The sequence below is a fragment of the Styela clava genome, chromosome 7, assembly GCF_964204865.1.
Source record: "Styela clava chromosome 7, kaStyClav1.hap1.2, whole genome shotgun sequence".
Classification (NCBI taxonomy): Eukaryota; Metazoa; Chordata; class Ascidiacea; order Stolidobranchia; family Styelidae; genus Styela; species Styela clava.
In genome coordinates this window covers 14,465,586-14,483,058 of record NC_135256.1, presented here as the reverse complement: position 1 = coordinate 14,483,058, position 17,473 = coordinate 14,465,586, and the positions used below count along the sequence as shown (strand labels likewise).

The following is a 17,473-nucleotide window of genomic DNA, read 5'->3' as shown; positions in this document are numbered from 1 at the left end:
ACCGGTAACTACAGAAGTATATTAGTACTCAATTGAGGTTGTTCGTTTTGTGGATAAGGTATGGGGTCAATTCAGTAATTTGTTATTTTAAATAAGGTGCCTGTACATTTGTTAATTCTTACATTCCGGTCTCATGTAGTTTCATACCTAACATACGTCTAGACTCTAGAGGGCGTAGCATGACAATTTTCACGTATCAATCCCAACCGCCACCTGACTACGCCATCCAAAAATTACATCATTACCACATCACAGTGACGTAATAGAGCCTTTCAAACTATATGAACTGCCATCCAAGACCCGCAAACGAGCACACGAAATCGAACAGTTATTTTTCTCGTCTCAACGATTCCAACAGGAGGGAGATTGATAACGTCAGTCAGTTCTTCAGCGCCAATGCCATTTCGGGCGATCATACGTATATTTGGCAAGCTCTATGACGTGATTGTGATGTTGTAGTGACATAATTTTTGGATGGCGTAGTCAGATGGGGGTTAGGATTGACATATCAAAAAATTGTTATGCTACGCCCACTAGAAGTACGTTAGGTACGAAACTATACGAGACCCTTACATTCTACCTATAAATTTTGTGCATTTATTTTTGTTGGAATTGGGTATTGCATTGACTGTGTCTGTTGTGTTGTCAAGTTTTTTAATGTGTTAGTTTGGGTTATAATTGTTTCCAATGTCTCAGAAGATAAAATTCTGGAGGCCTGGAGATTCTTCTCCGCAACAAAATGTTCTTCAAGAACGTCAAACGAACACTTTCGATTCTAGCACTTTGTACAAGCCTACTGGAGCTGACCTATCACTTGATAACCAAAGGAAAAGATTGCCGATTCACAACTATCGAAGTCACATTATATATTTGCTAGAAAATAATCGAACACTTATAATAGTTGGAGAGACGGGATGTGGAAAAAGTACACAAATTCCCCAATATCTGGTCGAGTCTGGATGGGCAACATCTGAGAATCAAAAAATTGCTATAACAGAACCTCGTAGAGTAGCAGCAGTTTCTCTTGCCTCCAGGGTGGCAGATGAAAGAGTGGGAACATTGGGACTGGAAGTTGGATATGCAATCCGTTTTGATGAATGTTATGATGACAAGAAAACTTTAATTAAGTTTATGACTGATGGTGTTTTGCTTCGAGAAATGATGACAGATCCTTTGTTAAAGCAGTATTCTGTTATTATGGTTGATGAAGCACATGAGCGCAGCATTAATACAGATATGTGCATAGGTCTTCTCAAGAAAATACAAAAACGAAGACCTGAGTTGAGACTAATTGTAGCCTCAGCTACCATTGATGCTGAAAAATTTTTCGATTTCTTCAATGTAAAAGATGAGCAAGAAAATGATTGTTGTGCAATTTTGTCAGTTGAGGGCAGAGTTCACCCTGTTGAAACTTTTTATTCAGTTGATCCTGTTCCAGATTATGTTACAGCCACTGTTAAAACAATAATGGAAATACATCTATCACCTAAAGAAGGGGATATTCTTGCATTTCTTACTGGACAAGAGGAAGTAGACAGAGCTGTTGCTCAAGTACAAGAACAAGCTCGATCGGCTGCTAAAAATGGCATGAAAAAATATTTGATTGTCATGCCGATGTATAGCACTTTGCCAATTCATGAACAGCAAAAAATTTTTGAAAAAGTATCACGAAACGCCAGAAAGGTGGTTATAAGTACGAATATAGCTGAAACATCCATTACTGTCAATGGTGTGGTATTTGTGGTCGATTGTGGTTTCGTTAAAATCAAAGCATACAATCCACACACAGGCATTGAATCGCTGATGGTCAATCCGACATCGAAAGCATCCGCTTTACAGAGAGCTGGTAGAGCAGGGCGATGCAGGTAATATTTATTTTAGTAATTGAATACATATGAATATCACAATAATTATTATGTATCTCATTTAAGCATGTGTAGGTGTGCGCTGGGTAATTATGTCCAATTTTTCATCGGGTGATCCATTTTAATTTGTCAATATTTATTAAATATCATGTTTTCACTATCTTTTGTAATTTTTTTAGGCTTGGTGAAGCATACCGACTTTACAGAGAAGAAGACTATGACAAGCTTGATGATATAACTGTTCCAGAGATGCAAAGGACTTCACTTGTGCCTGTTCTTCTTCAGCTAAAATCTCTTGGAGTAGAAAATGTTGTGAGATTTGATTTCTTGTCACCTCCTCCTGCCCAATGTATGATTAACGCAATGGAAACCTTGTATGCATTGGGTGCAATAAATGAGAATGGCTCTCTCACCCAACCTTTAGGATTTCAAATGTCAGAATTCCCTCTCGGACCTCAATTTGCAAAAATGATTTTGAACTCGGAAACATTTGAATGCTCTGAGGAAATTATTACAATCGCAGCTATGCTCCAGGTAAACACAGTGTTTTCCATGTCTGCAAGGACAAAAACACAGTCAATGAAAGAACATAGAAAGTTTGCGGTAGCTGAAGGTGACCACATAACTATGTTAAATGTATACAATGCGTTTGTAAATGAAGGAAATGAGACTAAGAGATGGTCAAATCGCTATTGTTTAAATTTTGAAAGATTGAAGCGTGCCTGTCAACTGAGAAAACAGCTTGAAAAATACCTTAATAGGTTTAATATCAAGTTGATATCATGTGGAAGAGATACTGAAAAAATTCTTCGTTGCATCACATCTGGATTTTTTGCAAATGCTGCTAAACTTCAAATGGATGGTTCTTATAAATCATTAAAGGGTGGTAATACATTACAAATTCATCCCACTTCTGTTCTTGCCACAGAACAACCACCTCAATTTGTTATTTTCAATGAAATAATGCAAACAACAAGCTATTATATGAGAGATATATCTGTTATCAAGCCTGAATGGCTTTGTGAACTTGCTTCTCATTATTATGAATCTGGGACTGAAAGATCGATTGGTGTAAAACGAATGAGAGTGTTTTGAACATATATTTTTGAATGTTGCTAGGACATCAAAATTAATATTGATTTTATTTATTGTTTGAAACATATAGTGATTAGTCAGTTTAGACACTATTCGAACTCAAACATGGAGACATGTTCTGCAGAAGATGAAGTTGAATCATTATTTAACAAAAAGTTTGACTTCTGTAATGACTCTGATGCTTCATGTCATTGGACTTTACCTGTTTTCGAAAACCAAGATGAAAATTTATTCAAATTCGAAAATTCAAATTTGGAAATACTAAAATTGGAACTGAATAAACTTAAAAAATCACTGAATGATTTTGATATTATTAAATGGCACAAACACACCAGTAAAACTAATCCAGCCGGTTATATCAATGATACATTGAGAAACAATTTTCATCCTGAACTCTGTACACAAGCTTGGTGTAAATTCCATGAACTACTTTCATTTGGTAATGTCATTCCAGAACATGCTCTCGCAACCAATAAATTGAATGCTATTCATATATGTGAAGCGCCTGGTGCATTTATTTCAAGTTTGAATCATTATCTGAGATCACATTTTCCTAAAGTCAAGTACAAATGGATTGCCAATACATTGAACCCATATTATGAGGGTAATGATCCGGAGTGTTGCATAGGGGATGACAGATTGATTTTTGAGTCTTTTGACTCCTGGTGTTTTGGAAGCGACGGCACAGGAGACATATTTTCAAGGACTGTTTTGGATGAACTTGAAAAAAGAGCATCTGAACTAAGCATCATCCATTTGGTTACTGCTGATGGAAGCATTAACTGTCAAGAATGTCCTGAAAACCAGGAGAAAGATACAATGCGCTTGAAATATGCAGAACTTTTCTACTCATTAACATTATTGAGTCCTGGAGGAAGTCTTGTTCTCAAGACATTCACCATGTTTGAGTTTCCATCTACAGTTTTGATATACATCTTATGCTGCACATTTTCATGTGTATCTGTTCATAAACCTGCAACAAGCAAACCTGGTAACTCTGAGGTCTATGTGATTGCAAGAAATTATTATGGAAATAATCAATGCATACAACTTTTGTCTTTACTTGAAACAAGGTTCCCCTTCGCATGTGAAAAAGATTTAGGTAAATTATGATACCACTTGTATCATTTCTATTACAGCAATTCATGCATGGAAGGTTTTCTTTTATCTCTGATGAAAGAAATCTTAAAATATATTGACAACATCTATTGCCAAATTCTTGTGACGAAACTATTGTATTGAAAATGAGAGATAATTGCATCATATATTATTTCAGACATCATTTCGTTCAACAGCTTGCCTCCAGATTTTTTATCACAACATGGGCACTGTGTTGAAAAGTTTGCCATTTTGCAGATGGACACAATTAAACAAAACAAAGAACTTTTTGAAAAGAATTGGTCCACAGCAACTTATGAAGAGGTAGTTTTTCAAAGTCATTATATAGTATCAGTAGCATTGAGCATTGTACTTGATGCCTGTTGAATATGATAAATCATTATGACTTTGAATGTTTCAACCTTTCTTTTAGTACAAGCGCAAAATATGCGACACTGCAATTGAATTAATGGAGATGAGAAAGATACAGAAAAACCAATGCTTGTTGAAAAGTGGAATGCTACGAGGGAAAGTGCAATCAAATATTAAACTTAGACCAAAACTTATTGGTTCCTTTTCACAGAGACATAGTAGACCTGATGAGGTAGGTGGACATTGAGATTAATATTTAGAGTAAAATTCTTAGGGGTAAATCTTGATTTTTTTTGTACCAGCATGATAAGTTCCATATCACACACATGAAGATAAGGGACTGGAAAGAAGAACATAGTAATAAAGTGTGCTGGGAAAGCTGCACTGATTCAGTTACCCCAGATAGTGTAAACCTTCTGTATGGTAAACCAATTTCTTCAATCAAGTTGTCACTTTTTTGTGACACTGATTTCCTGATGGAGCTGCATAAGGAACACAGAAGTATTAGCAAACTAAAATTTAATGAAACTGTTGTGGATCCTGAAGTCTTCAATACGGTTTATGAAATAGCATCGCAAACACATGCCAAAATTTTTGAGTTAGAACTTGATGTCTCCCACCAGTCATCATGGGCGAAAGTTTTCATCGGTGCACCAATTTCATCTCTTCGACAAATCAAGAGAATTAGACTGGGAGAAACTGATTGTTCTGTGGGTTGTTCTTTGTTATTGGCGAGTTTAATTGACAAAAGTTTCCCATCTGGCTGTTTTCGGGAGTTGGATACAAAAAATTCTCTGGTTGACATCTGCATATGTGCTTTGAAATCCCTTCAATCTGGTTCAGCATTTGCTGTAATCCTACCAAGGTACATATCCATACTTATTGTTATGTTTTTACATCTCCGTTATTTAATATTTACTAAATCTTGATTCATCATTCTATTAGCATGCTGACTAGGTTCACAGCAGGATTAGTTTGGATCTTGTGCAAGTGTTTTGAGAAGTATGTCATAATACCAGATAAATCACATGCTCAGTTATATTTGATTTGCAAGGGAAAGAAAGATTCTAGCAAGTAAGATTTTCATTATTTCTGGCAATTCCCCTTGCATTTTTATTAAAGGAATAAGTTCTAGTTCACCCACTCTGGAAGCGAAGGAGGTGATCTCTGAGGTGTATCCATCGAAACGCTACTGAACTACAGGGAATTATAGTGGTGAATTATGTTTTAGTACTGGCCTGAGATTTGAAGCAGCTGAGGTTAATATGACCATCTGTGATTGCTGCGAAGAAAGCTCCCGATGAGTCTGGAGCCTTTATTATGTTAATAGGTATTTATGCCTTGGATACATGCAGTACATCGTCCCCATAATAAAAATGGGGTGGTTTAATATCTCTGTATTTCAGGTCAAAGCAATTTTTACATCACTTTTTTTAGATTGGCTGAATTTGTGAATATTGTGAGTCAGGCAATAAAAGAAACTGATTGTGATACAGCACTTTTACAGATTATTCCTCCCCATGTTATACTATCGGTAATTTGGCTATTTTTGTCTTTATGCTATTATTAGAAATGTTTTCAATGTAAATGACATTTTATGTGTTTTTTTCTTTGTGCAGGATAAAGTGTTTACTTCTTCACTACGACAATGCAATCATTACGTGCTTCAAAATCGGTTTCAACGACGCGCCAGTTATACTATCTGATTCTTGTATGTTATTGCATTTCAAAACCTGTTTAAAAATGTTTGTGTTACAATTAAACTTTGATTATGCAACACAGTTCGTACAGGAAGTTTCTTTTTCCACCCTCGTTCGAAGCAAAGTTAAAATAATTTAGAATAGATCATTTTATGACAGCGACTCCCTATAAAAGATTAGTGCTTCTCAGGTCATAGGGGTGTTATGAGATTTATGTTGGAATCTTAGCGATTTTAAGTTTTATGACATGAAGACTAGTGTGTGTAATATCTGTGTACTGTGGAAGAACTTTATGTCAATGGAGATCCCAATATAGGCCAAGCGCCCTTGCTCCTTTTGGCAAATATTAGTTTTATGTGCCATGCTATTTAATGTTGATAATTTGTCGGGGCTTCAGGGAATAAGGTATTATAAGTTGATTAGCTTGGTGTGCTCAAGGTATTTGGGTTTACCTTTCTTTGAGGTAAACATGAAAATCCTATGCCATGAGTGCCCTGTCCTATTCAGAGGAAGACTATCCCAGGGAAGCGAAATCATGGCAGCATTGTTGATTAATCTGTGTTATCGGCTTCCTTTTCTCAGAATAAATATGAGAATTCTAACCACGGTGATGTGGTAACGAATTATACAGGGATGACAATATTGTCCAAGTCTCTGAAGTGATGATAACAGTTGCAAAAGCAAAGAGTAGCACCACTTCGAGACTTTTGCTGAATTAATGTTTGATTTGAATTAAACAGCCAGTTTATTGATATCAGTTACTGTTAGGCAGAGAAAAATTTATTCTACAAATACCATCTAAACAAATATATAAATTGAAATCAATTTCAAATGATTATATCTTACATGATAAACGTTAACTTGGTCGAATCAGTTATATGTAGTATATTATAGATATCTTATTGCTGTTATTAAGTTTGCAGATGTTATTGTAATCTTTGATTAGACTGAAAGTACGATAGCCTACTACCTTCTGTACTATTATTGTACGTGGATCTTACTGGATATACTATCTGCATACCTACCTAATTTCACCTTGCAATCAATCACACTACTGCACTAACGTTACTTCAAGATGAACAAGGAAGTCCAAACCCAGATTCTGGCAGCTATCTCATCTCTCCAGGCCAAGCAAGAGGAGCTAATGTCACATGCAACTCTATTATCTGCCTCTAAAGACCATGGCAACCAGTCCCAGGACATCATTAAGTTCCAGAATGACGTGGCTCAAATCTCCTCCAAGATCCAGGAGATTATTAGCAGGCTGGAGACTTGTGAAAAGCAACAGGACGATTTAGAACAATACAGCCGAAGAAACTGTGTGATTCTCCATGGCTGTAGTTCTGTGCCAGAAACTGAATACCATAAGTTCGAAGACTTTGTAGTGAAAACTCTCAACGACAGCCTTAAACCCAACCATCCTATTGTGAACACTGACATTGATATTACTCACAAATTAAAATCAAGATCTCCGAAGAACCCCATCATCATCAAATTCGTCAGAAGATCAACGAAGAATATGGTGTATGGTAGAAAAAAAGAACTCAAAGGCAGCGGATTGTCCATCACTGAGTCCTTGACCCGTAGCAGGCTCAAGCTACTCAGCGCTGCCAAGGAAGCCTTCGGAAAACAAAAAGTGAGCACAATGAATGGGATTATCTACGCTTACCTAGATAAAAGGCGAGTAATATCTTCCTCAAATGATATCACTACTCTCTCTCGCCCCCTCTACTCCAAGGCTGCTGCCCGTTCAGTGGGACCAACCTCAAGACGTAGCGGTAGCCTATGAGCGGAGGGGAACGATTAACTCATTCATAATCTCCATTTTTCTTATTTGAATAGGCTAGTGCTGTCTAATCAATGGTTCTCCATCTTTTAAACATCTGGAAACCTATATAGCCAGACTAGATATTTAACTTATTTTTTTTCATTTTTATTTTTTACTTTTATTTTGTTGTGCCACTGCCATGAAAACTGATTTAAAATACCCATGTAGAAATTGCCACAAATCAGTTCGAATCAATCAAAAAGCTCTTTATTGTGACATTTGTTCTTCTTGGATACATTTAAAATGTACCAATATTTCTGGACAAAAATATGAAAATCTTGAATCTGAAGCTGATGAAATACCTTGGTGCTGTTTCCTTTGTGAAATAGACTGTATGCCATTCTCTTGTCTCTCTGATTCTGAAATATCTGAGTTATTTGTTCCCCTTCATACAGAAAAAGCTGAAGCCCAGGCACTTGCCAAAATTCTTGATCCTGAATACCTTAACAAAATGTTTCTTGAATCAGCAAATACTGATACTGATGAATTCAACAACATTGATAGTGTTTTCTTGTACAATTGCTCAAATCAATATATCTGCTCCAGTGATGTCAATGCCCTTAAATTCAACGACAGCCTTAAACTAAGTGGTTTCATGACTCTCTCCATCAATATCAGATCTTTAGCCTCTTTCAAAAACTTCACAAAATTTGAAGCACTAGTTAATTCACTGAATTGTAAGCCTCATGTAATTGCTGTAAATGAAACATGGATTGTATCTGGTACAAATGGCCATTTCAATGCACTGGATGGCTATGTTTTTATCTCTAATAGTAGATCTCATCACCGAGGTGGTGGTGTTGGTTTCTACATTCGAAACGATTTGAAATACATTGTCCGCAAAGATATTACTATAATGTGCGAAAAGGTTTTTGAATCTATATTCATTGACATATCATTGGAAAATAAAACAATAACCTGCGGTACTATTTATAGATCACCACTAACTGATGAATTGAACAATGCTAACTTTCGGAATCTCTTGTCCCAAGTTCTCTCAAAGATGAACAGGTTGAATTATAATTATATAATGGGTGACTTCAACTATAATCTTATTGATGAGTCCAATATGAATACCAGCCTATTTGTTGATATTATGCACAACCTGGCCTATTATTCTTTGATAAACTGCCCCACCAGGATAACTTCAAGTTCTGCTACCTGTATAGACCATATCTGGACAAACGTATATGATAAAAAAATTAACAGTGCTGTTTTAGCAGAATGTGTTTCTGATCATCTGCCGATTGTACAATGCTCTCTTCTAGAAAAGCAAATTCAGACCAGAATTGAAACGCTTTATCGCCAGTTTACTTCGTCCAACTTGAATACGTTTAAGAATGAACTGAATTCTATTGATATTGATGACTTCAGCAGCATCCAGGATCCCAACACTTGCTTTGAAAATTTTTTTGAAAAATTCTCCACTGCTTACTCTCAATCTTTTCCTTACAAAAAACAGACAAACAGATCAAACAAACCTTGGTATGATACTGAGTTACGCAAACTCAACAAAGTCAAACAAAAACTTTATAAGAAATTAATAAACAATAAAAACATAAATGACAAGCACAAATTACAGTTCAATGAATGCAGGAACCTTTATACTCGATTGCTCCACAAAAAGAAATCGAATTATTAAAAATCTAAATTTGCTTCTCACAAAGGCAACATCAAGGCAGTGTGGAAAACAATTAATGAGCTTATTGGTAAAAATAAAACAAATTCTTGTCCTTTGATTGGACTTAATTGCAGTAATACACAAACTGCAAATAAATTTAATGAACACTTTTCCCAAGTGGCACAAAGCCTGCTTGACTGTATGCCACAACCAGCTGGCTGTGACAAAAATTACATTTCATATTTTGGGAAGCAAGAATCCTCATCCATGTTCTTAAGGCCAGCTACATCATTAGAAATAAAAAATATTATACGCGATATGAAGCCCAAGTCAAGTTTTGGAATCGATGGTATTCCATTTAAAATATTGAAATATGTTCCAGAACATATTATTGATATCCTGACATATATATTTAATCTTTCACTATCTAGTGGATTAATCATTGAAAGCTTCAAGACATCCAAAGTTCTTCCTCTGTTTAAAAAAGGTAGTGTTTCAGATCTTGGAAACTATAGACCTATTAGTCTTTTACCATCATTTTCTAAGATTCTTGAAAAAATAATGTATAGTAGAATGTCAAACTACTTTGAAACTAACAATGTTTTCCACTCGCATCAATTTGGTTTCCGCAAGCATCACTCCACTGCTATGGCTGCTAATGTTTTGGTACACAAACTGACCAATGCGTTTGAATGCAAACAACATGCAATTGGAATATTTCTTGATATCTCAAAAGCTTTTGACACCATTGACCATTCCATCCTCTTAAGTAACCTCTATCACTATGGAATTAGAGGCGTTCCATTCAATTGGATCAAGAGCTACCTTCAAGACAGGAAGCAAATTGTGCAATATGACAACTCATTCTCTACAAATATTTGTGTCATGAAGCACGGAGTTCCACAAGGATCTTTACTTGGCCCATTATTTTTTCTAGCTTACATTAATGACATGTCCAGGTGTCTGAAATCCTCTGAGTCGATCATGTTTGCTGATGACACTAACTTGATTCTTCATGGGGAAAACCTTGAAGATCTATTCACAGTTGCAAACCAAGAACTAACCAACATTCATAGCTGGATGTTAGTTAATAAATTATCTCTGAATGCTAACAAAACTAAATTTGTATTATTCCATCCAAGCAAGCATAAAAGTGTGAGTTGTTCAAAAAAACTACTGCTCAATGGCAATGAAATTGAAAGAGTGAAAGAAATAAAATTTCTAGGAGTTATCTTTGATGAAAATCTGTCATGGAAATCACAAATAATGCATGTTATTGGTAAAACAAAAAGAAACCTAGCAGTTTCTGCCAAAGTATCCCAGTGTGTTGACCAGTGTTAACTCTAAGCAAATTATGAGTGCGAAAGTGCTTCGCAGTCGAAAAAAAAAGTGCGAAAGTGCTTTTGCCGATTTTAACAAGTTAGGTGCCCTAGCCTTTCATATAACCCATTTAAAACGGCATAGATACTCAAAAAAGCGCTCCTCCGGTTAATATTATGAATTAAAGAGAAGCCTTTCCGTTAACCGAGTTCCCTTTAAGCGAATTCATGTTTAATTAAAACAAGGGAATTCATCGGCAACGAAATGACATCTGCTAACACCTGCCGGGACAATACTTTCATGCAATGTATCAAGGTGTCAGTTGCCTACTCGCGTAAACAGCAAAGACTTTCACATTTGTGACTCCTTCCATCTAACAGACACTAGGCAGGCTGGAAACCATATTAGTTACAGGGTAGATCGTTTGTACAAATCCCGTGCAAAATAATCCCCCCCCCCCCAAATATAAATAGCAATCAACTAATTAGGGTTAAGTGCGCTGGAAATTCAACTTTTTGATTTATCCCTAAACCGAATCTGATAATTATTAATTTGTGATTTTGAACCACTCTGAAAGTCGCCACCCGCTGTTTTAAAAGATAAGTTAACCTGCGTTCCCTCCGGAATATTATGCAGGATACTCCCCTGTTTTAGGAGATAGGTTGACCTACTTTCATTTCAAACCTTTTTCTCCGAAATATTACACAAGATCACTTCGAAAATCCTCCCGTTTCGTGAGCTAGCGTGACCTATTTTCTCATTTACATTTATATTATACTATTTCAGAGCTTACCCAAAGACAAGTAATTTTTAAATGTCGACATGCCTTGGTTTGTGTGCGAGTTAGTTTAAATCGGGCAGAAAACTTCATATATTGGCAAAATGTTTAGTAATGTCATGTACTTTCAGCATTCATAATTAGCACTCTTTGTAATGCTGCTGACCTAGCAATAAATTGCGCCAAGACGATGCTATACAAAACAAAAAAGATTTGGTCGCGAGAGTTACGTGAGATGACTGCCGTTGTTTTTTAAGCAGAATGTAAAAAAATTTATAATTAATAAACGGGAATTACGACGCCCTTTACACATCGTGTGTATTAAACTTCCCTGGTAAGTACTATTATTATTGTACTTATACACCTGTTGGAGCATTTCGGACAATTTCGAATTTAAAATAAATGAAAACCCGACCTATAATAAAGACGCAAAAGTAAAATGAACATTTATTGAAAAAGTTATTATTTAAGAAAGAAATATTTCCGTCCTGTGATATGCTCACAAATATTCTTGATATTAATAGCATACCCTCGGGTATGTACTTTCCATTAGCTCTTTAGTGATCCCTTCAATCCTTGGCCAAGTCATGTTTCGAATATGGGAACATTTTATTCGACCATACGTGGCCGGCGGGATGTTAAAATTGTAAACAAGAGAAGGGTAAAATCAATCGCGAATTTCGTTATAACGGCTCGTTTACGAATTGTTGCGCCTGTTATCGTCGAAAATGATTACATTTGTTGTATTTTGAGGCATTAAAGCAGTAATAATTAGGGCATGACATCATCAAAATCGTCAAGTGAGATCTTGAAATTGCAAATTCCGTAAATAAAATTGTGAATTATTCGGTAACGAATTCAGCTTTAATGACCGTCGGGGTATTGTTTTGTTGAAAATTATTATTAATGTGAGAGCGCCAAAAACATGCAGTCCATACCGATGCGACTGCAATTTATATGGTCGCAATTGGTCTGGCGCGTTTATTAATAGTGTAAAAAAATTATACGAATATCAGTCATAACCAAGCCTGTCATCCTGTTTATTTTCTGTTGGCAGGAATCGTAAAATGCCATCTTGAGACAAATTCACTCCTATTATAAAATCTTAATTTTCAGTTATTATCGTTATACAAATAACGTGTGGCAACTTTTTAATTTCTCGTCGACCAAAAAACCGCCCCACACTCGTCCAAACGTGTGTCGAGCTTGAACGACAGGAACAGATTCATCGACGACCTTAATTAGGGAAAATATGTATTTTATTGGGAATGCAAAATAAATGTAACAAAACGCATTTTTTTGTGATATAACTTTGTATTTTCGGAAACGGGTTGCCGTGAAAGGTAAAATTTGATCTAAATTAATCGCAAAAATGTTTTATTTTAAATGTAACAAAACACATTTTGCGATATAACCTTGTTGTTTCGAAAACGGGTGTCCTGAAAAGTAAAATATGATCTAAATTAATCGCAAAAATGTTTTATTTTAAATGTAACAAAACACATTTTCGCGATATAACCTTGTATTTTCGGAAACGGGTGTCCTGAAAAGTAGAATATGATCTACATTAATCGCAAAAATGTTTTATTTTAAATGTAACAAAACACATTTTTCGAGATACAACTGTATTTTTGGATACCGGGTGTCATGAAGAGTAAAATATGATCTGAATTAACCGTGAATAATGTTTCATTCCAAATGTATCATAACGCATTTTTTGCGATATAACTTTGTATTTTCGAAAACGGGGCGTCACGAAAATTATTAACCTAATGTTTTATCTATCGTCCAACTCAGTGATCGGCAACCTTTTTCAAGTGACGGACCGGTAAAGCTTGACCAAACTTTTGGCGGACCACCTTTATATAAACGAACTAAGCCAATGCCTTAAATTAAACGCTTTAGGAAATTTATTTTGACAATATACTAAAAACGTCGGCGATGCTATTTAATGTGATGTCTGTATTTGTTTGATGGCCATTAACTGTTCCCATATTCGAGATATGGTAGACATTGACACACGTAACGTGTTTCTTACTTCTTGCCTATTTCGTTTTTGTAGGTATCAATATTGAAAACCAGGCCTCACATTAGGATTTCGGGAAAGTTAACAATGCCTGTATCGTTTTGTTGGGGAGATCTTAGTCGGACTGATGAGAGATTCTTATACGGCCGCAGAGAAAACAATTGACCCAGCATTACTGCGACATACTGACATGGCAATTATTTATGAAATCAGACATGTTGCTCAATAGTGTAATGCAGCGGTCGGCAAACTTCATGTACTTTTTTATTATCCAACAATACATTGTTTTTATGTATATATATATATATACTTATTATCAATGTGAAAGATGATGTTTTTGTGGCAACTCGTCGTTCCAATGATGATATTTCGAAAAGCGAGTACGAAATTTAATCTAAGTGTAATGCATTTTAGATAAAGCTGCTCAAGGCCATATGTTCTTCCGAACGTGCACATTACATTACACGTTTTGCACTGTCGCACAGATGAGCTGTGGCGCAGTCGCGTGTCTCGGGATCGAATTTTCGACGACTCGTTTCATAACAAGTTTGTCATTGAAACCCCAACAACTGCGATGCTGACTGGGCATATCGAGCAAACCGGTTTTGGAATACGCAAGAAAGAAAAATATTTTCCCGTTCAAGCATTTTGGAATGCTCGACCCGCGTCGCTCCGCACATAAATCCGTGTAGAAACAATAATAAATTTGGGATTAATTTTTGTTTTATTTAATAAATGTCGAGTCGTTTAAGGGCCGCAACAAATTAGCTCCCGGGCCGCATTTTTTCCGACCCCTAGTGTTGTGTTTGTCTGATTTACTGTTAAATGCTGTTTTTTAGTAGTAGGGTTTGTGGTTAGATTGTAGAGGTTTTATTACGGCCTTGTCCATTTTTGTGTCACCTCTCTGCGGACCGGCAGTAACCTCTCCGCGGCACGGTGGTTGCTGACCACTGGTCTAACTAACGTCTGGAACACATCATTTTCGGGGAGAACTCTAGCCCGCGAAACGTCATTTAATTTAAAATAGAGAATGTTTCACGCATTTCAAAACGGAAAATCACCAGTAAGTGGACAGGGATTCAACCCTCCGGATTCAGTATTCTATATCCCCCCTGTCAGAACTTTCGGAAGAATGGAACAAAGAACCCGTCAAACCGCCGCGGAAGAAGGGGAGTATTTTTTGCACTAATAATTAGGGCGTGACAATATCAAAATCGTCAAGAAAATGGTGAATTTGCAAATTCCATAAATATAATTGTGAATTGCTCGGTAACATTTTAGCTATAATTATCGCCGGGGTATTGTTTTGTTGAAAACACGTTGAAACTTGAGGGAATTAGTTACAATTAGCGCCTGACCTCTATTAGGCACTCAAGCACTCGAAAAAAAAAGCACTCCAGCCCAATCTTTTTAGCATTAAGTCGCATACGTAAAATATCCTGTAAAAGAAGTGCTGTTCATTAACGTCATCTCGTCTTATGACCATGCAGAAATGCCTTTATTGCCGAATTATTCAATCACTATTTTAAATCAACATTCAGGATTGGCACAATTTCAGATTTGCGAAGTTTATCACCATAGAAATACATGAGAAAGTTAATTATCGTCTTAATAAATATCTGCATCACGGTATGGACAATAATATTACCGTTCGCATAAAATTAGGACAGTAAATTTACAAATCTTGATAGGTAATATTAAAGGCAACGCAAATGTTAATTTGAGTCCTCAATGTCAACAGCTGTTGCCGATGTGAACGAACGGGTAAACCCGAAATATAAAACTTCGATGTCCGCCGACCCACAAGAATTCATATTTGTAAAAAAGAGAGGGCGGGAATATAGATTACCCAAAACCTGGATAACGCCGCCAAAACGATCGGTGACAAGAACAATTAGCGATTACAACGGAATTAACCAGTAAAAAGGCTTTGTTGCCGATTTTTTAATGTTTCCACCACGTTTATTTGGTACTCCTTAAAAATATTGGATTCAAAAAAATATTGAATTTTGCCCACCCGTCCTCGCATATCAATGAGAAATAGTTGTGTAAATATCGCAAAATTACGGAAAATGCCACTCCTTTCAACATTGTGATTACAATAAAATGGCACTTAATGGTATTTTGTGAATTTGGTGATTTTGCAAATCTGTGACATGCTGTTAAAAGTTTCGTCTGATTTGAAAATCGTGCAGTTTGGTCACAATTCATCTAAAGTGACTATAACACATAACACTTTTATAGTCATTTTGAATTCATCGATATCATTGATAGTCACATGACCACTCTCTTCAAAGAAAGCACTGTGTATTATTCCAACATCTGGTTTCAATCACCCGAGAGCGTTTTTTGCGGGAGAAGCGGAATCGGTGTGCTTGTATAATAATCATATTATAAACAAGAATTTTGCCGTTAATGCAAGAGCTTTATCTCCTATGTCTGCATCTCATAGGTTAGAATTCAGGTAAATATCGTTATGATATGCAGAATTGAGTTACAAAAGTACTAGTATCTTATTTGTCAACTTAATACTCGAAAATATTTGTTAACTTTGAATTTTTATTCCATTCAAAATCGGAAAAAAGTGCTATTTCTCTTCAAAATCGGAAAAAAGTGCTATTTCGCAGTCCCTAAAAAAAGTTGCGAAAGTGCTTCGCAATTTTCGCAAAAAAGTGCGCTAATAGTGAACACTGGTGTTGACCAATCAGCTCTACTAGCAATGTTTCAATCATTACTACTTAGCCATATTCGATATTGTTGTTCAGTCTGGCTTCATGGTAATAAAACACTTGTCTCAAAACTGCAGAGTATTTGTAATAATTTTCTAAGAATAGTTTTTGGTAAAAGAAAACGTGAAAGTGTAGACTCTTACTTCAAATCACTAAATATACTTAAGGTTGAAGATATGATGAAATTTGAAATACTATCTCTAGCTCACGACTTCCATAATAATGCGCTGCCCAATTGCTTTAATGACATACTTGTCAAAAATACCTCCAACCGAAGAAGTAGTTCTGATTTATTCGTACCTTTCATGAGTAAATCCGTGAGTCAGCATTCCTTGTCTTTTACTGGTCCCAAACTTTGGAATTCTCTTCCCTTAAATTTGAAGACGTTAAAGTCCAAAAAATCTTTTCAAAAACAAGTCAAGTCTCATTTAGTTTCCAAATATTAAAAATTACTACTGGTGGTATTCGATGACAAAAACTTGGGACACTCCACACTTGCACATTATTGTTTTAATGAAAATGTTGAACAGCTATAATAATATTGTGCCACGACTATAATAATATCTTGCCACGACTTGGCCAGAACTAGTCCAGCACCAAAGAAATGGTATTGTGACATGCATGAGTATATATATATTTTTTTAAATATATAGGTAGCTAACGTACTCGGATGATATTTTCTTTAAATAACTGCACACATTCTATCACTTCACGCTCGTGTTTTTATCTTTTTCTAGCTGTGATGTCCCTATCATACACGCTTGGTCTTATGTTTGAGTGGTGGTATAAGGGTTGTAGATAGTACAATATTGTTCCTGCAAGGTTACTAATTATTGCAACTAGGCGAGCAGTAGAGCTATGTTGGATTCTCCCCTTCAGATTTTAATTTGCTGTGGGTCATTGTAATTGGATGTGGTTTTTATATCATTTATGTATGCATGCGTTTTATGTTAAGGCATGGTGTTTGAGTTGACTTGTTGGCCAAGGTATAGATAGTAAAATTTTGTGTGTTTTTTGCATGGTGTGATAAATTTTTCTCTG

General features: G+C 35.9%; 2 protein-coding genes across 2 annotated transcripts; both read left to right on the top strand.

The window, feature by feature from the left end:
* Positions 1–212: 212 nt before the first annotated feature.
* On the top strand, positions 213–3,030 carry LOC120327731 (putative ATP-dependent RNA helicase DHX35). The gene is made up of 2 exons (XM_039394077.2): positions 213–1,865; positions 2,045–3,030. The coding sequence occupies exons 1-2, from the start codon at positions 688–690 to the stop codon at positions 2,958–2,960; spliced, it is 2,094 nt and encodes a 697-aa protein (XP_039250011.2). The 5' UTR covers positions 213–687; the 3' UTR covers positions 2,961–3,030.
* Positions 3,031–3,065: 35 nt separating this feature from the next.
* LOC120327729 (cap-specific mRNA (nucleoside-2'-O-)-methyltransferase 2-like) lies at positions 3,066–6,218 on the top strand. Its single transcript, XM_039394076.2, has 7 exons — positions 3,066–4,062; positions 4,237–4,382; positions 4,492–4,662; positions 4,733–5,295; positions 5,376–5,504; positions 5,868–5,964; positions 6,050–6,218. Exons 1-7 carry the CDS (start codon positions 3,066–3,068, stop codon positions 6,134–6,136), a joined length of 2,190 nt encoding a protein of 729 aa, XP_039250010.2. The 3' UTR covers positions 6,137–6,218.
* The last annotated feature ends 11,255 nt before the right edge of the window (positions 6,219–17,473 follow it).

What these genes read in the sequence shown, in the direction of transcription:
- LOC120327729 (XM_039394076.2), top strand. Translation starts at nt 3,066, where the DNA reads ATGGAGACATGTTCTGCAGAAGATGAAGTTGAATCATTATTTAACAAA. An exon ending in TTTGCTGTAATCCTACCAAG is followed by an intron (nt 5,296 to 5,375) that starts GTACATATCCAT and finishes TCATTCTATTAG; the next exon opens with CATGCTGACTAGGTTCACAG. An exon ending in CTCCCCATGTTATACTATCG is followed by an intron (nt 5,965 to 6,049) that starts GTAATTTGGCTA and finishes TTCTTTGTGCAG; the next exon opens with GATAAAGTGTTTACTTCTTC.
- LOC120327731 (XM_039394077.2), top strand. Translation starts at nt 688, where the DNA reads ATGTCTCAGAAGATAAAATTCTGGAGGCCTGGAGATTCTTCTCCGCAA. An exon ending in GGTAGAGCAGGGCGATGCAG is followed by an intron (nt 1,866 to 2,044) that starts GTAATATTTATT and finishes TAATTTTTTTAG; the next exon opens with GCTTGGTGAAGCATACCGAC.